Genomic DNA, 18,848 nt, shown 5'->3' on the forward strand with positions numbered 1-18,848 from the left:
CTACTTAAAGCCACTGTTAAAAAAAAAACATAAAAATATACTACTTCAGTTAAAACTATTATGTATTCCTGTACATTAAGTTACTAAAATTTAATTTATAGATATTAAGAAAATCTTGGTTCAAGAACACACTTGATCACATTAATTTCTCTCGGATTATGTCTAATGGAAATGAATTATCCTACTAACCCTGCTACTCCTATAAATCTCTATCATCTGAGTAGCACGCATTCCGTTGAAATTTTTTTTCCACCAACGAAAGAAATCTTCAAGTCGAGCGGCCCGAGGCATGGATTAAGGGGACGACAAATTACACGATCTCAGATATAACAGCAACTTGATTTGGTAGTTAATTAATTAATTAGTAATTAATTAATTATGATTCCGTGTAACGCGGCATGCACGTGCTACCACCATGGAGGCTGTAGAACTCCGAGGCTACGCGACGGCGGATACGACAGGGAAAGGAATACTTGTCCGCGGATAGCAATCCAAGTTGGCTTTGCCCCAGGCCTAAATCTGAATAACTTCCCCCACTTATTCTTATCCGTTGTTCCGCTCTATCCGCATTAGTATACACTGATGCATTGGAGAGCACAAACCCAGAATAAGAATACTTTTATTCTCGGCACACATGAACACGTTAGCCTGGGATGCTCCAGTTCCAACGTGATCAGGATTTAGTACAAGATCGTGCATCTTTTGTTTCAATTTTTGATTCCTTTCCATATAAGAAGTTGAGTGATGGATACACTTTTTAGATTTTGGATGATTTTATAATTTACTCCTCCTAAACCCTTTACTTTTATTATCATTTATATCTGCATTTTGAGTTTAATAAACTAAAGATAGTTATATTTATATCTGTCACACATAAAACATTCGATTCATCGAGTGTATTTACGAGAACACTATTCAAAGCGTGTTGTTTTTATTTTTCCTAGAATCATGAAATGTCTAGGATAGAGTAGTAGACAAATCCTGGGTGTTAATGACAAATAATAGGAAAATACATGGTGTAAAGTATAAAAGATGTCCTTAGATTTTGGTTATGCTTTAATTACTAAAAGTAAATGGCAAGAGGCAGTGAATTTTTGGAAGTGTGGGAGCGTCGTCGGCTTGTGGGCTGACTTTAGTCCAAGGGGGGGAAGACATAATCTAATGGCGGTTGGTGTGCTAAATTAGCTTTGGGTCTTTGTTTACTATTAAGCCCTTGGAGTTTAGCATATGAACTCTTGCACCCCTCTAGGATATTCTCTCCCACCCCTAGGCCTATAAGCTCCAATCTCCACATGCTTCCCGACATCAGATTCCTTTCCAAGGCCTCAAAACTATTCGTCCAAATATCAAAATGGCCCCCAAATCTGGGCCTTGGGGAAAAGAGATGCCTTGTCACTAAGGGTATGTTTTGTTTCTTTGGCTTGGCATTTGAAGACTTAGCTAGCTAGCTAGCTTCTTAGTTTACAACTTGAAATGCTTAAAAGTTACACTTTGGTAAAGAAAGCTAGCTACTACCTAGCTAGCTATGTGAGCCTTTATTCTCTCTTTTGTGTTTCATTTCATCGGCTGGTCCTGCCAGATTAGGTAAAAAAATAGAACAACTTTGCTGCTGTTACCATACCAATTAAAGCCTCAAGTTGGTTCACGTATCCAACTTAGATCTAGCTTAATCTATTAAAAAAACTAGGGGTCGAGGCGAAAATTTTGAAAGGTGGCGTAGCCCATTGGGCCTAATGAGAGCTGGGTCGGGCCAAGAGTATTGTATAGCTTAGTAATTACTTAATCATTAGTGGGTTAATATGATATGAGTTGGAACAAGATAAAACCAATTTAAACACAAGTCTAGTTCACATGTATTAGCTCAAACTTGATCGCCGACTTCTTCCCGAGAAGTCACTGCTCTGCCTTCTCCACAACGCAAAAGACACCTCTCCGTCGTTATGCCTGCGATTGCCACCGTGTTGGATGATCTCCTCCACCACTCTCTGTACCTCCGAAAGTTCCAACCTTCCCGATGGATACTTGAAATTAACAGCTCTCCATCCGTGTCGACCTCGCGGCGTCGAAGCTTCGTTTGTTCGAGAAGTCGTCGCCGTCGACGATGACGACGATAAGTCTATCGTGGTCGAGACTTGTCCGGGGGATGACGACGACAAGTCCGTCGTGGTTGAGACTTGTCCGGGGGATGACGACGACAAGTCCATCGTGGTCGAAACCTGTCCGGGGGACGACGACGGCGAAGCCTCGGTAACTGTGAGTGAAGAGCTCGGAATTAATGGTGAAAGTGAAGGAGTTGGAGAGTGCAACTTCTTCTTCTTCTTGGCGGCCTTCTTCTTTGCTCTCCGACGCCAGTTCTTTAGGCTGTCGACGACGCGGTCAGAGAAGATTGTTTCCTTCGTGGAGGAACCCATCTAACAACGACAAGCAGTAGTACAAGAAGTCACCAAAGAGAAGTTGGGACTAACGTACTCAAAAGAGAGAGTTCAAAATATAATTTTCTCCTTGATAAATTTCCTTTTTACCTGGGAGACCAATGCGTATAGAGGAAGTGTGACATATGCACATAAGAACTGGACTAAGATGCTGAATACAATGGTCAAGATAATGTCATCCAAGTCATTGTTGTAGCAAGAACGGAATCCGAAGGTGTACTGCATGCATTGTAGTATGAGAAAATTAAGTCAGGATGGGGATCAACAACATTACATTCTAAGGCAGTGAGCATCACATACCCACCCATGTCCATGCGAAGAATGAGAGCTGGAAAGTATTCTGCAATCAATATACAAATTAAAGCACTCATTAGTCCATAAGACAAGCTATATATATATATATATATACATAATTTGAACGTACTTCTTTTTCAATGAATCAAGAAGGCCTATATGGTTCAATTACCTGGATCAATATGAACTGGATAAGGTGAAGAAGTAATCTAGGTCGGCGGAACCAGAAAAATTCATCGTTAGGCTTCACACGTACTGTTCCAGGAACTATGATTGCATGATTAGCGCCATCTAAGCACATTTTAGTTATAATAATCTCCAGCTTAGTCCCTACCACCAACAAAATCTGCAGCACGAATTAATTTACTCTTTGTTTTCTCTCCTTCTTTTCTAAGTAATTAATATCTTTCAGATGAATCATAGAGTACACAGTTTCATGAGCTCACCACCAAGGGAATAAAAGGAAGCCAGTAGTGGTTATAAAATCCTGTAGCAAAAGTTTTTATTAGACTATTTCCGATGATGAAAACTCTTAACTTCATGATATTAATATATACGCTCCAAATGTCTTCTTTACCATGGCCGTTAAAGAAAATGAAGAAGAGAGCATATATCCAAATCCAAGAGCTGCCAGAAATGAAAGAAATAAGAGTTATGGTCAACTCCCTCTGCAAGAAAATAAGACCAAAAAATAGCAAGGATTCTACCACACAGATACCTAATTGTGACGAGTGTCTTAAAGTCATGATCTATGGATCTCCGAAGAAACTTGTGGAAATCAAACTTGCAGTCTTGAGGGAAATGAAACTGCGACCCAAACAATCGCAAATCTCATTGATACGTATATTATGTTTGAAAAAGGAAAAAAAAAAAAAGTCTTCTTGTGGTGATTCCTTACTGCAAGAAATCCATGCCGGAGAGCAAAATAATCAGCTTTGTGTACAGAATCGGCGAATTGTCGAAAGAAGCAGACCTATAAAAGTCTCATGATTGATTAGATACTACTACAATTTAATTGAAGATTTTTATAAGAAGGCAAAGAGCTTCAGAGATCTAGTCCAACTAACAAGCCAGAGAGGCAGTGTGTGTTTACTCCAATACTTGAGATGCCTTCGTCCAAATGATGTTTGCTTAATGAGCTTAAACCGGCGCAGATCTGCATATATAATAATACGAGTGTAACTAAAATTATTGACTAAGTTATACATACATATATATATATATAGCTTGTTGATGCAAGATGATGTTGACAAAGGAGTACATTAGTGGCTAAAAAAGGACATTTAAGGACAAAATTGCTAGTTGAATGACGGATAGATTGAAACTCGCAAGTCAAAGGTGAAACAAGACATGGACTCTATATTATTATATTGAGTTATAGTAGGGTTGACTTACCATGTGATAGCATGAACTCCATTGATTTGGTCTCTTCTTCCCAAGGTTTCCACCTCTTAATCTGGACAATGAATGCAGATCATCCATCAATATATATCTTTTTAGTGGTCCGGAAAAATTTTAAGGGAGTGCTGCAGATAAATGAGCAAATAACCACCTCTAGTTCTAAGCATATTCCTTTTTCTTAAATCCTATTAATTTACACATAAGAGAGGATACCATTTGCAAACATTTAAAAGGAGGGAGTTTCTAGCAATAAATCACAAATACATGTGGCTATTTGCACCCAAAAAAAATAATTTATTATTTCATGAAGACAGGACTATTTGTTGTTCTGGCCATCGTTAAGCAATAACATTAATTACCTTGACCTCGCCCAAAGCTAAGGTAAGGAGGCAAGAGAGAACATGAAAAATAGCTATAACAATGATCAACAACTGCAGCTGGTCAGTTCCTTGTGAAGATATAAGCGAGATCTTCCCCTGTTTCAAGACAAGAAACCTCATTATTAGCCTCATTAATCTTGATTGTCTACAATAAAAATGTCCAAAAGAAAACCCCTAACCTTGTTTTCGCAAGTTGGTTCCTCTGTGAAGGTGCCCAAAGGTGCAGCATCCCTGCATGGGAGGAATGAATCTGCCAGGCTTGTCGGCATGCAGATCTTTGAGATGGGTTTCTGGGCAATGGTCAGCAACAAGGACATAAACCCCAAATTCCTCAACTCTACGCCACCAAAAGAAGGATTTAATCACTAAATCCAACGGTTAACACCACATTAAGCCTCGCCCATAAACTTAACTCACCTGTCTCTATGTGGTAGAGCGCTTGATTAAGAGCCTTTCTCTTCCTTCTCTCAAGCAGCTACATCAACATATATGAATCTATTGAACCATAGAAACAAACAAAGATAGGAGATGAAGACGAGAAAAGCGAGCATACCTCTGTTAACTTATGAAGGCCATGCTCAATAAGGAGAGCTGGAAGGATCAAAACAAGGCAAATTCCAACGACAGCCCAAGTGGGGGTGTATTCTAAGGAAGCTTCAAGATCCATGGTGATCTCCAGATGGCTGGAATGCTATTGGCATATGGAGATACATATATATATATATACATTAGAAGATTTAAGATTGATCCATGTGCATGTGTTAGTTAGAAGAATAACAAAATAGATGATAATAAAAGTCTGATATGTACGGTGGAGCAAAGAAATGGCAGTGGCCTTATCGTAAGCTTGTCTGCTCTGATGAATAATATATAGTAGAATTCTTTGACCAAATTATATATAGAGGGAGAGAGCTCAATATTGTATAGCATAGCATTCTAGGGATCTAAACATTTGATTAACAAAGTATTCAATGCTAATTCTTTTTAAAGGGTGGATGGATGGATGGATGGATTCTTCCGTACTGGCAGAAGGAACGTGGATACGAGAAGTATTTACTGGGGTTATACTAGACAATTTTGCTAGAGATATCTACAAGTCAACAACACATGGAGTTGTCTCTTGCCTCTCTTTTATTTTCATTTTTTTTATCTATCAATTTAAATTTTGAGAGTATAATTAACATCAAAGTATAAGTCCTAAGTTTGAATCTAAGTGGACAACTTTCACTGAAAAAAATTGCTGATACGATGTGAAACAAACTAAATCAACCTTTTCCTCTGGAATTGTAGCCCACCAAGATATAATATTTAAAAGCTGGGTGACGAATTGCTATATATGAAGACAATTGAATGAGGACATGCAGTAGGTTGGCCATAAACTTATGTTTAGTATTTGGTCTTCCAGTGATCTGGGTTAAGAGAGGATGATGAAATACATCAACGTTCTGGTGGTTGCTTAGGAGCTTTAAGATACCGAAGTTTATTATAAAAAAAATGTCAATTGTATTTAAGCAAACCTGGACATTTACTTACTTGCCGACTAGGTTATATAAAAGTCATATACTCGAATCTTCTCTTATACCCTTTAGAGCTTCGTACTGGCTATTGAGGCCTTGAGTGTATCCGAAGTCAACGTTTGGAGCACCTAATCCATGGATCGATTTATGAGCTGGTACAAAGGAAAAGGTCAACCAAAGGGATATGGATCCGAACACTGTATCAATAGCAGCCATAGGTTCAAAGTTTTTGTGCTAATTTGTAATAATATTATTATGTATACAAAGTCCAATAGCACAATAAAAACCTGCAATTAATTGAATTAAATTACTCTGATGAGTTTTATATGCCAAAAGAGATTTCAGTGCATCGAATTTGGACAGGGTGTGACGAGTTATATCTTTTCCCGAAAGTAATCCAACTGAGTTTTTTAGAATTAATTCCAGGATTAAACTCAGACATTTGAGGGCCACGTACGAGTTTCGGATAAGGATATTTGAATGAAATAAAAACTCATATCTCCAGCCCAGAAGTCAACCCTTTGAAATTTTGATTTGGCTCAGCAATTTGAAGGCGGCTCTACTACCTTTGTCCAGGAATACTTGGATGAAATGGAAAAGTCGTAGCTTAGCTGCCACTTTTATCCTCAACGTGATCTTAATTATCTTTTTGTTTTTATTTTTAGTTATTAGTTAAAATAAAGTTTTTCGAGTTCGGTCCGAGTTGGATCAAGCCTGAGTTTGATCAAATTTGGTCAGCCTCAGACTGGTATAAGCGTTAACATCACCAAAATATGAGATTATATTAAATTAGAGTTATATTTATAACTACTAAAGATATAAAATTTAATATATATACTATATTAATATGTTGCTTTAGATCTGATCGGTTCATTAGATCTGTAATTAAGTCCAAGCCTGAGCTAACTATATATAGATTAGGTTTTATAATTTAAACTCCGCCTAGTGGAATACAAGTCTTTAATCCGACCCGCCAAAAAAGGGGGTTTTTTAATAATTACTACTAAACACTTTAAAAATAATATAGTTACTATTACTTATTAGGTTATTTTTAAAGTTAATAAAATATATATATTGGAATAGCAATTTTGGAACCGGTGCAAAGACTTGGGTGATAATTATAATATTTTTAAAAAAAATTCTTATTGAGGAATTATATTTTACACCCTCTATTTTGTGTTTTTATCGTTTTAATGGTAGGTTTTAGACATGCTCCACTCCATCCCTATAATTTTCTCTTATTGCTCTGAAAACACTTAATTTCCCACAATAAAAGTAAGAGAGAAGCCCTGATTGAATCGGATCCTGACCCGAAATCTTATTGGGCCGGGCCTATACGACTATCATATAGAAGAAATCTCGGAGAGTAATTAGTGCGTAATTAGATCTAATAACATATATTAGTAGGTCAATTCGATCGCCGGCTTCTCGCAGCGCTGCTTTGCCTCCTCCAAAAATCAAAAGACATCTCTCCGTCGTTATGCCTACGATTACCGCCGTGTTGGACGATCTCTTCCACCGCTCTCTGGACTTCCAGAAGCTCTAATCTTCCTGATGCATACTTGAATTCTACGGGTCTCCATCCGACGAGAACTGGCGACGTCGAAGCTTCGGTTGCTCGAGAAGTCGACGGCGACGGCGATAAGTCCATCGTGGTCGAGGCTTGTCCGGGCGACGACCAAGGCTCGGTAACTGTGAGAGGCGAGAGAGGAATTAATGGCGATAGTGGTGGAGTTGAGGAATGCAAGTTCTTCTTCTTCTTCTTCTTGGCTATCTTCTTCTTCGCTCTCCTTCGCCAGTTCTTTAGGCCGTCGGCGACGCGGTCTGCGAGGATTGTTTCCTTCATGGAGGAACCCATCTGTGAACAAACACAAGCCATTACTGATAAAATAAAATATAATTATATTATATTTTAGACCTTCCATTTTGCGTTATTTATTGTTTGCACCCTGCTTACATTTTAGACATGCTTCATTTGGCCATGGCAAAGGTCGTGAGCTGTTAGCTTTATTGTCTAATTTATCATTAGGCTACCACCTTATGATTTATCCAAAATGAAGACTCTTTTTTTTTCTCTATAAACCCCGAGTATTGACAATTAATAATGAACTGAAAAAGGAGGGTGTAAAATGTAATATCTCCTCGATAAATTATTTGGTGAAAGATTCAATAAAAACTACTGATTTCTCTCTCCTAATTGAATAATTAAGATTATATAAAATTAAATATGATTAATTGAAAGTACCATTCACCTTTTTAAACTGTACGGATAAATTAGTCATATTTTATTTTTTTCTCTTAGCTATCTATTTTTTAATAAAAAAATAATAAATTAGTAAAAATTGACACTCCTATTATTAAGAAAATACTTAAATTTCTATTAATTAACCCAGTCATATATGTAAAATATCTTATATACCCTTTAATTTACCTATGAATTAAAATTATTTTAATAACTAATTAGCTAGTATAGAATCATTGAATCATTGCTCAAATTATTTTACCTGGGAGACCAACGCGTACAGAGGAAGTGTGATATATGCACACAAGAACTGGACGAGGATGCCGAATACGATGGTCAAGATAATATCATCCAATTGGTTGTGGTAGCAAGAACGGAATCCGAAGTCGTACTGCATGCATTGTAGTGTGAGAAAATTGAGTCAGGATGGGGATCAAAAACGTTACATTCTAAGGCTGTGAGCATCACATACCCACCCATGCCCATGCGAAGAATGAGAGCTGGAAAGTATTCTGCAATCAATATACAAATTAAAGCATTCATTAGTCATAAGCCAAGCTATATATACATAATTTGAAGGTAGTTCTTTTTTTATGAATACATTACCTGGATCAATATGAATTGGATAAGATGAAGAAGAAATCTAGGTCGCCGGAACCAGAACAGTTCATCGTTAGGCTTCACACGTACTGTTCCAGGAACTATGATTGCATGATTAGCACCATCTAAGCACATCTTGGTTATAATAATCTCCAGCTTAGTCCCTACCACCAACAAAATCTGCACCAAGAATTTATTTACTGACTACTGTCTTTCAGATGAATCGTACAGTAAATTCTTTCATGAGCTCACCGCAAAGGGAATAAAAGGAAGCCAGTAGTAGGGATAAAATCCTGCAGCAAAAAGAAAAATAGATTAGACTATTTTTTTCTTCTTTTTTATGATGAAAGCTCTCAACTTTGAAGTATTAATAGATGCTTCAAATGTTTGCTTTACCATTGGAATTGAAGATAATGAAGCAGAGAGCATATATCCAAATCCAAATGCTGCCAGAAATGAAAGAATTAAGAGTTATAACTCTCTATAATACAAAAAAAGTGCCAGGATTATTATACCGCTTAAATACCTTATTTTGACGACCGTCTTGAGGTCAGAATCAATCGATCTTCGAAGAAACTTGTAGAAATCAAACTTGCAGTCTTGAGGAATATGAAACTGTGGCACAAACGATCATAAATCTCATCAGTATTTGTCTTCAGAATAATTATGTAGTGCAGTACTTGTTGTTGTGGTGGTGATTCCTTACTGCAAGAAAACCATGTCTGAGAGCAAAATAATCAGCTTTGTGTACAGAACCAACGAATTGCCGGAAGAAGCAAACCTGCAGATATCATGATAAATCACAATTAATTCTGCTGCTGGATTGGAAATTTATCATGAGAAGTTAATGGTTTTTTTTAGGGATCAAGTTCAACTAACAAGCCACAGAGTCAAGGTGTGTTTACTCCAAAATTTGAGATGCCTTCGACCAAATGATGTTTGCTTAGTGAGCTTAAACCTTCGCGGATCTGCATATATTAGACTGGTGTAATTAAAACGTTTGACTACCTCAAAAAGAACATCAAGAATAAATTTGCCAGATGTGTGAAGGAAAGATAGAAACTTGAAAGTCAAAAGATGAAAAAGTTATAATTTGGATTAATTCTTGTGTCTCTATTACTTACCATGTGATAAAGCGAACTCCATTGATTTGGTCTCTTCTTCCCACAGTTTCCACCTCTTAATCTGGATGTTGAATGAAAAGGTCATTCTTCTCTGTTACCTCAGTAATATTTCAAACGATTTTCTTTTTTGCAAGCATTAACTACCTTGACCTCGCCCAAAGCTAAGGTTAGGAGGCAAGAGAGAACATGGAAAATAGCTATAACGATGATCAACAACTGCAGCTGGTCAGTTCCTTGTGAAGATATAAGCGAAACCTTCCCCTGTCTCAACACAAGAAAACCTCATTAGCCCTCATTAATCTTGATTACTTGCAATAATAATGCCACACACACACACGCAAAAGGAAAAAAACCACCGACCTTGTTCTCGCAAGTCGGTTCCTCTGTGAAGGTGCCCAAAGGTGCAGCATCCTTGCATGGGAGGAACGAATCTGCCAAGCTTGTTGGTATGCAGATCTTTGAGATGGGTTTCCGGGCAATGGTCAGCAACAAGGACATAAATCCCATATTCCTCAACTCTACACCAGCAAAAGAAGGATTTAATCATCACTAATCCAATGGTTAACACCGCACTAAACCTACCCCCATAAACTTAACTCGATCACCTGCCACTACGTGGTAGAGTGCTTGATTAAGAGTCTTCCTCCTCCTCCTCTCAAGTGCCTAATCACAAGTTCACAAACATATAAGTATATCTAATAAGTCATAGAAGCCAACAAAGATAGAGATAAAAACTATACCTTTGTTAACTTATGAAGGCCATGCTCAATGAGGAGAGCTGGAAGGATCAAAACAAAGCAAATTCCAACGACAACCCAAGTAGGGGTGTATTTTAAGGAAGCTTCAAGATCCATGATGTTGATGATGATGATCTCGAGATGGCTGCAATGTTATAACGCTACTGGGATGTGGAGGTATATACATATATATAGATAGAGAGAGAGAGAGAGAGAGAAGATTGAGGCCAGTCCAAGTGCATGTGTTTTGGAAAAGAAATAGGGAAACAGGTGATATATATGTACGGTGAAGCATAGACAATTGGACATGGGAGTTAATGGTGATCTCATGGTAGCATTACGTGGCGTAATGACATATATAAATATCAAATATGGAGGGGGGGTTTCTAATAGACAATATTTGCTAGCGAGATGGAGTAATAGTCAAAAGCAAATGCTGTCTCTCTTTGTCAACTCTCTATTTCTTTTTCTTAGTATTCGTATGTCATCACATAGGCAAATATGCAATGCTTCCTATCTGCTTATATGCTCGCAAATTATTTTTTCCCTTCCACGTTTATATTTGCAAGAGAGAGAGAAAGATATCTATAGGTGGTCCTCTTGATTGTTCTTAGAACAATTATTTTAATGACGGAATTCTTCCTTTCTTTCCTTCTTTTTCCACCTTCCTTGACAACTACTTTGATGGATGTTTAATAGGGAGAAGTTGAAACGTACGAAGATATTCCTTATTGGCAATAGGGATGATAAAACTACATACGGAACCCCTCAAAGAAATATAACTTCTCAAACACTCTTTTCATTTACTATTCGTTTGATATTTTTATTAAAAAAGTATTATGTGCTTATTATCATGTGATCAATAATATTAATGCTTACGTTGTTATCGTTTTTTTTTTTGCCTACGTTGTTGAGTGTGAAAATATTAGACATTTGAACCATTCAAAATGTTATTAAAAAATTAATGAAATGTTATCTAAGGCATATTATTAGATAATTTGATGCTTATATTTTGTCTGAATTAATTTTAACCTAACAAACAACGTAATACCCTTTTTGACTTCAACAACCTAGTTTATATTTGTTATAGTTACTTTAACCTCAATTTTGTTTTTTAATTAAAGAGTTGTATTAAGATCATTTTGTAATGTATAGTTAGTCTAACTCTCTATATCAGAACTTCAAATTCGTTAAGAAAATGAACTTAAAAAATGAACATTTTCAAATTGCATTACGTTATGATCTTAGAATAAATTAGCCCTCATAAAGGATCTGGTTCAGATCCTGTCCACATTAACCAACCCATTAGATGTGTTCACATACAGAATACTATTTTTCCATTAGATGTGAACACATACAAAATACCTGAATATATCTCTCATTTGATCATAATATATGACTCCTTTTTATTTTTACATTAACCTTAAAAAAACTTGTTTAACGATATCAAGGTTTTTTTTTATTAAGACATTAAAATTAAAACACAGGAATCAAACCATAAATTAAAAGAAAAGATTGAAATGACTTCTTTAGATTTTATTTAGTTTCGATCTTTCGGCTCGGAAGAACTTCCCCACGTTACTGTCGTGTTTTCAAAGTCAACGTTCGAGCGTGTAACAATTAAAAAACAACAACGGAATTCCTCTGATTGGCCTTTTGAACTCTTTGACTAATTTAAGCCGGCTCACCACCGACTTAAATTACAAGGCTTAAGTGATTTCTAATCAACGTAAAACGTGGATTAAGCAAATAATTATCTCGATTAGCAATTTTATTCTGTCTTTCCCCGGGTTCCAAAACCACTCAGCAATAAAACTTATTAGACAAAATTATTGCTTAAAGTACAACCATTAATCTCTCGTTAATAAAAAGATAATATAGTAATTTTGCTTCTATAGAATGCTTTTTGGTACTATTTTCGAATGGAGTTAAGCGCTTAGGTTAAAAACATACTAGAATTTTGCACAATTAAACCAAAATCTGGGAGGGTAGAGTGCTACTAACTATCCCTTTCTGAAATGGCTTTCTTTCTTGGGTAAAGAGTAGTTGAATGAGATGAAGCCATCACACACGCTTCTTCCTACTTAGTCTTTCATTATACATACTCTGTGCTTTGCAGTGGAAGCAAAGCACAGAGTATTCCAGATAAGTACACAGTAAACACATCAATATCATAGAAAAATAATATTAAAAGACCAGATTTTATGTGGTTTTAATTCTATTGGCGTGCAGAGTTTTAATTCATTAAAGAGATGGTTTTATTTCTTTGACTTGAATATTTCTATGTTAAATTATCTAGTTAATTTACAAAATCGAGTGACATCTGACATATGCTGTAGAGATCCCTAAAACGAAAATGAACTTTTTTTTCCTGTTGACTTGATGATCAATCTGCAAGTAAGATAGTACTCTTCCATTAATGTTGTTTGACTTTAAACAATTACTAAATGGATTGGCTTAAACTAAGCACAAATGCTTTGCTTAGACGTTAATTGATTAAAATCATTTCTTAATTTCAAATGACAGCCATGTTGGAGGGCTGTTCCCTGTGATTAAGAGTGAGATCGCTGAGGCGATCGAGCGTCGAGATGCGTGGATGTCAGATATCACTCGATTATGTAAATTAATTGGGAATTTTCTTTTCTTATGCATATAAATCACTGCCGAGATTTAATTAATTTATTTTATAGGTATGGAGAATAGAAGAGACAATATCTTCCTTAAAATCCTTTATGAACGAAATAAAGATCACGAATATGGTTGAGAAAGGGTCGATTTGCTAATATATCAAAAGGAGGAGGTTTATTTTGCAATAGGAAAAGGATTTTTTCATTAATACCCCTCTAAAACCTCTATTTGTGTATATACCCCTTAAGTTGGTATATATATATATATATATATATATATATATATATATATATATATATTCGTCTAAAAATTTAAAGTTTTATTTTAACAAAAAAAATTATATTAAGATGTTAACCGGGTCCAAAATCTCAGATCGTAAAATTACTTATACGTCTCGTCAAATTAATTTTACTATTGATTGACTTATAAAAATTAATATAATAGTAAAAGGAAAACTATGGTATGAAGGGCATTTATATAAATAAATTTTTTTGGGGGAGGGGTATACAAATAATTAAGGAGCTGAAAGAAAACGAATTGAGTTTTTTTTTATTATTATTATTGTGGGAGAAATTGAGTGCTTCATTAGATTGTTTTAAAGCAAGCATCAACATCCAGCGTAGGAGAATCTTTAATCTTTTCACCAGATCTGAATCAAACAATAGCCATAATCTTTAATCTTTTATATCATCCAACCAGAGAGTTGTTAATTAATAAGCACTCTAATTTATTTCTGGCACCCAGTTCGATGGATCAATTTGGCATTAATCACTTAGATTCCTCAGACATAAACTAATTGGATAAATACTCAGGGAGACCAAAGTAAATATTAAATTTAATCCCATGTGTTAAATTTCAATTTTCCATTTACTCCATTAAATTAAACGATTTGTTTATCTCAGTTTGTTTGTGTTAAATTATTCCCCTCTCTATTCTTTACTAATTATTTGGGCCCATTTCTACCTGTGGGCCCTAGCTAATCTGTGGCCTTTGTACTCAACTTGGGCCTCTTTTTGAAGCCCATATCTGCAATTAGAATTGCTTCGATAGAGGATGGTTCTTTCTATTTTGCATTCATACCCTTCTAAAATCTCTTATTTGCATGTAACCCTCTCCGTAGTTGATATTTACTTGTATATTTAACGAAATATTTAGCTTTTACGTAGATACTCCTTAAACAACTAATTATATTTCATCACATTAATCATATTTTTTTTTTAATTCTTACTAAACTTTTTAACTTCCAGGCACAAATCATAGGGTTTAAAGGGTATATAAGTAAATATAAAATTTAAAAAGGCACGCATGTAAATAATTCTTTTTTCTAAAATAAGAAATTAGGTTCCACGTTTACAAAATGCTCCCTTAGAGTCTAAGATCAAAAGTTGTAGAAGTTCACTAAGAAAACCACCATTTCAGGTCCAACCATAACCTATGGTTCTACCATAATTAGCAAACCAATTAGTAGTACGATTAGCCTCTCTAAAAACATGACTGATTTTATAATTTTGATAATTACAAGAAAGATATTTAATATCAGCAACCAAATCCTCTACGGCCCATGCTTGTTTCGTGACACCATTCAACGTGTTGACTAGGAGAAGTGAATTTGATTCGATAATAATGTTTGAAATTCTTGTCCCATAGAAATAGCAACACCTTACTTACTGCAACCATTTCTACCATTAGTATTGAGTTATACCAGTTACACCTAGCCTCTATAAAGATTAGGGCATAATTAGCTCGTCGAACCACGAACCCTGCTCCGCCAATGACCTAAGAGCCCTCGAAAAAGCCATCGTTACCTTTCATCAAAGGAGCGATTGGAGATCCCAACAGATTAGGAGCTTAGCGAAGTTAGGTTTTGTCGGTTCGACAAAATGATGTTTGATATATTCCTTAGTCAAAAGGATTTAGTTGAGACCAAACTTGATCTATATTATCTCAAGTATTTGAAAAAGTAATCCAATTTCTGTACTTTCAAATTTGTCAAAAAGTGACAGCAATCAAAGCTCCGACCCAAACCTTTATCTCTAGCAGAAAAACCATCGCCTTCTCTTAACCACTCACCATCAGTTCAGTAATCTCCAAAACTCAACATAATAGGCATATGTTTGTTAACATATTCTGAAAGGGTAACAACAAATCAATTAGAAGCGTATACATGAAAAAGGAAAAAAAAAAAAAATTCTTAGAGAACATAACAATATATATTTTAGGCACTAAAATATAAACTGCACATGTCAATGTCCAAATGTAAGATTCATAGTACATAGACATGGAACCTACCATGTGATCATTCACAGACTAGACAATTTATGCAGGGAGCCACCGGATCACACCATGCATGTAAACTCATGAAGCACATGATCATATATGTATGTATGTATATATATATTCTCATGATCTCATCTACCTGGTTATCATTTGGTTGGCATTGGGATCTCCACATGGATCACACACAACAAGGAACTTTGACATTTGATGTGAATAAATCCATTGCTTATCAAGGGCCGTTGCCATCCTCTAGTTCTAGTTTAACAATTATTTTAGGAGATAATTATACTTTTACTCCATAAATTATCATATTTTTTGATATATTTATTTTAACTATTGTTGTTCCACGTATACACCTTATAAACTATTAATAATGTCTCACTCTTGTGACGTTGTACACAAAAAAATTATAAAGTCCAAAATGCCCCATAATAAGATAAATATATTTTGATAAAATTAAAATTTTCTCTCTTATTTTATATGTAAAGCTTTTTACATGACTTACATGTGAGAATTTATAACAGAAATAATATTCTAAATATCTTTAATAACTTAGAGTTTATGTGTTAACTCTTACTTTGACATATTCATCTAATTTATTAAAAGAAACTTATTGGAATTGGGTTTCTTCTTAATTAGTAAATATGTTACAAGTTAGGTATCAAAATATCTTATTCTTTTTAAAACGATTAAATTATGGTTGCTTGTGTAATTAGTGACGTTCCAGTCTATAAACTTGACGCACAAGCCAGGTAGTAGCTGGATTTGCAATCATACATTTAGAAAACCTTGCAAATTGCATTGGCCCATCTTTCATAATTGTGAATATTTCTTTTTAATTTTATGTCACACATGACACATCAAATAACCTACTGGGGTTTTGATACTTGGCTGGTAATGGATTACCAGTGATGGAGATACCCAGGTCCCCACTTTTCTTAGTTTAATTTCTTTACTAATACTAATATTTACTTAGATTTAAATTAGCCATATAATTGTAACTAGAATATGTGAAATAGTCAATGAGATAGTACTCAAGTAATAAAGGAGCATTAGTCTATCATATATTCTACTGTTTCTTGTCTACAAGAAGCCTAGAATAATAGTTAAGATATGTGATTATAGAGGCTAAATATTTACAAGGGGAAAAAAGAAAAAAAAAGTAGTAGTTTAATTATAGTTTTATTACATGAATTTTTTTTTTTTCCCAAAAGAATGTGCTTAATTTTGTGGAATTTGATCAGCATTCCTGCCGAACATTGCAAGCCACAGCCCTGGCCCAGAACTTGAGCTGGTCCTTCATGTCCACCCCTGATCTCTTATCAACCAGTTTGAGTATTGGAGGAGCTGATCTCTGAACGAACCAAGCCTCAGATAGATAAGGTCTTATGACATTATCATTGCTGCCGCCGCCGCCGCCGTCGTCGTTGTTGTTAGCCCTTTTGCCGCGGAGGCCGGGGATCACATTGGCTAGCTTCTCATTTAGCCCTTCCTTGTCGAACACAAAGCCCAAGTCTTTAAATCCTTGCACCTCCATAGACTCGAGATCACTCAAGCTATTCCACTTCCTCTCTTGGAATGATTTCCTGTAGTATGAATTGCTTCCATTTATAGAGCAATATCTTCTTATGTCAAGCGATGTTGGCTTCTGTTAAAAAAGAATAAAAAGATAAAACTGCGCACATCTCCCTTAGAATCACTTTTTACAAGAAATTCGCATCCCATTCTTTTGGTTGCTATCAAGATTATGCTAGCTCACCTTGGAAGGAGAGTGCGAACGCCGAAGCTCGCCGCAAGGCGTCGGCATCGACGGCGCCCGGAGAAGCGGCCGAGCAGGAATCCGATCGCCGCCCAGTTGCTTCTTGAACATAATTGAGCTCCCAGTTGCTGCTGCTGCTTCTTCTTTGATGTCCTCTCTTCCTACTCGTATCGGAGGAAGTGAAGGTGTTCTAAGGAGGGCATGAGTTGCGAACTTGTTAGGAGTGGAAAGCAGGGCGTCGTCTTCTTCGCTTGTTAATTCCTTGCCTTTGATTGGAGAAGGGGATTTTGGCAAAAAAGGAGGCTTTGGACTTGGACTCGGCTTTGGCATCACTCTCCTACCATTCAAGGTGTTGTTAAAGAACCAGTACTCGTCCAAAAGGTCCATAGGTACCATCTTGCCTTCTTTAGCTATACTTTTGGAAGACCCACTTGTTGTTTGCTCCTCCTCGGCTTCCAAACTCATCCTTTTGAGCTAGAGAGAGGTAGGGAGAGGTAGAGAGAGAGAGAGAGAGAGAGAGAGAGAGAGAGGTAGAGAGAGAACAAAAAGGGAAAGGAGAGGAGGAAGGTAAGGGGAGGAGGTGGTACTGTTCCAAGTTGCGAACTGTGAAGGGAGAGATTCTATTCTAATTTGCTGCGAGTCACGCATCAACTCACACTAATGATTAGAAACCGAGCGCTTCTGACCGACTCTATTATTCGCTTCTGCCTAATTTACATTTTTACCCCTAACCGATTTTTTTTTTTTTTAAATTCAATAATCTGCACCGAAAAATGAGTGATGTTGATAGTCCAAATCGTAATATGAGTTTTCTTTTGGCACCGCACTGAGAAGGGGGATGATGATTGACATCTCCCCGCTAATTAAGGGACAAGTTTTTTTTTAAAGAGATTTCTAAATTATCTATTTGTGTGATTCACACAGTATTTTTAATTATTTTATAATCAAATCTTTTTTTTAAATAATTTATATTTAACTCACTGGAATAATTTAGAAATACTTTAGTTATCTATGTATTCTTCTTCGTTATTTTTCTTCCAAATAAAAGAAGAAAAAGAAAAAGAGAAAGAGGAGAGTAGAGAGGACAAGATAGTGGAGAGATATAAAAAAATAAAAAATAATAGTAAATGTATTTTAGTAATTTAGTCTGCCTTAATTTGTTAAATAATTTTTAGATATTAAATAAGAGTTATAAAGAAAAAGAGGGTCGCAAAATAGGTAAAAGTATAGGGTATAATATGTAAAAAAAAAAATTAAATGTATTTTATTCCTCACGGTAGTAGTGGGGGGGTTTGAAATGTAATTTAGCCTTTCTTAGAGTTAACGTGGCATGTTATCACTGGGCGAACTTGGTGTTAGGGTGTGTGGTCTTTGGGAGAGAATAAAAAATTAGGAGTGAAAGGTGGTATTTGGACATAATGGGCCAAGTTGGGGCGGGGGAGGTTGGATCATGTGGT

General features: G+C 35.9%; 3 protein-coding genes across 6 annotated transcripts; all 3 read right to left on the reverse strand.

Annotated features, from left to right (window-relative positions):
- Nucleotides 1-1,537: 1,537 nt before the first annotated feature.
- On the reverse strand, nt 1,538-5,331 carry LOC140768893 (MLO-like protein 6). Of its 2 annotated transcripts, none has more exons than XM_073109346.1 (14): nt 5,061-5,326; nt 4,925-4,982; nt 4,687-4,844; nt 4,487-4,603; nt 4,122-4,182; nt 3,794-3,882; nt 3,625-3,699; nt 3,445-3,533; nt 3,304-3,353; nt 3,173-3,213; nt 2,899-3,072; nt 2,737-2,772; nt 2,523-2,651; nt 1,538-2,411 (listed from the first exon to the last, which is right to left on the reverse strand). In XM_073109346.1, the coding sequence occupies exons 1-14, from the start codon at nt 5,172-5,174 to the stop codon at nt 1,857-1,859; spliced, it is 1,746 nt and encodes a 581-aa protein (XP_072965447.1). In that variant the 5' UTR covers nt 5,175-5,326; the 3' UTR covers nt 1,538-1,856. The 2 variants fall into 2 exon arrangements, 1 of the variants encoding a protein (XP_072965447.1); XR_012105816.1 differs by having other exon boundaries at nt 2,270-2,411; nt 2,733-2,772; nt 5,061-5,331.
- A 1,929-nt stretch (nt 5,332-7,260) lies between these two features.
- LOC140769021 (MLO-like protein 6) lies at nt 7,261-10,950 on the reverse strand. 3 transcript variants are annotated; one of them, XM_073109530.1, is made up of 14 exons: nt 10,731-10,950; nt 10,596-10,653; nt 10,351-10,508; nt 10,135-10,251; nt 9,991-10,051; nt 9,746-9,834; nt 9,573-9,647; nt 9,393-9,481; nt 9,263-9,312; nt 9,119-9,159; nt 8,873-9,046; nt 8,743-8,778; nt 8,529-8,657; nt 7,261-7,882 (listed from the first exon to the last, which is right to left on the reverse strand). In XM_073109530.1, exons 1-14 carry the CDS (start codon nt 10,842-10,844, stop codon nt 7,433-7,435), a joined length of 1,641 nt encoding a protein of 546 aa, XP_072965631.1. In that variant the 5' UTR covers nt 10,845-10,950; the 3' UTR covers nt 7,261-7,432. The 3 variants fall into 3 exon arrangements, 2 of the variants coding, with proteins under 2 accessions (XP_072965631.1, XP_072965632.1); XM_073109531.1 differs by having other exon boundaries at nt 10,588-10,653; nt 10,731-10,783; XR_012105833.1 differs by having other exon boundaries at nt 7,751-7,882; nt 8,739-8,778.
- A 5,777-nt stretch (nt 10,951-16,727) lies between these two features.
- LOC140768219 (uncharacterized) lies at nt 16,728-18,025 on the reverse strand. Its single transcript, XM_073108403.1, has 2 exons — nt 17,392-18,025; nt 16,728-17,280 (listed from the first exon to the last, which is right to left on the reverse strand). Exons 1-2 carry the CDS (start codon nt 17,854-17,856, stop codon nt 16,873-16,875), a joined length of 873 nt encoding a protein of 290 aa, XP_072964504.1. The 5' UTR covers nt 17,857-18,025; the 3' UTR covers nt 16,728-16,872.
- Between the last annotated feature and the right edge of the window lie 823 nt (nt 18,026-18,848).

The sequence above is a fragment of the Typha angustifolia genome, chromosome 10 (assembly GCF_048772165.1).
Source record: "Typha angustifolia cultivar Huaian chromosome 10, ASM4877216v1, whole genome shotgun sequence".
Classification (NCBI taxonomy): Eukaryota; Viridiplantae; Streptophyta; class Magnoliopsida; order Poales; family Typhaceae; genus Typha; species Typha angustifolia.

Coding starts and splice junctions, on each gene's coding strand:
- LOC140768893 (XM_073109346.1), bottom strand. CDS start 5,174: ATGGATCTTGAAGCTTCCTTAGAATACACCCCCACTTGGGCTGTCGTT. Junction 3,354..3,444: donor AAGACACTCGTCACAATTAG/GTATCTGTGTGG, acceptor CATTTCTGGCAG/CTCTTGGATTTGGATATATG. Junction 2,652..2,736: donor CATTCTTCGCATGGACATGG/GTGGGTATGTGA, acceptor CAATGCATGCAG/TACACCTTCGGATTCCGTTC.
- LOC140769021 (XM_073109530.1), bottom strand. CDS start 10,844: ATGGATCTTGAAGCTTCCTTAAAATACACCCCTACTTGGGTTGTCGTT. Junction 8,658..8,742: donor CATTCTTCGCATGGGCATGG/GTGGGTATGTGA, acceptor CAATGCATGCAG/TACGACTTCGGATTCCGTTC. Junction 7,883..8,528: donor TGTACGCGTTGGTCTCCCAG/GTAAAATAATTT, acceptor GTTTGTTCACAG/ATGGGTTCCTCCATGAAGGA.
- LOC140768219 (XM_073108403.1), bottom strand. CDS start 17,856: ATGAGTTTGGAAGCCGAGGAGGAGCAAACAACAAGTGGGTCTTCCAAA. Junction 17,281..17,391: donor GTTCGCACTCTCCTTCCAAG/GTGAGCTAGCAT, acceptor CTTTTTTAACAG/AAGCCAACATCGCTTGACAT.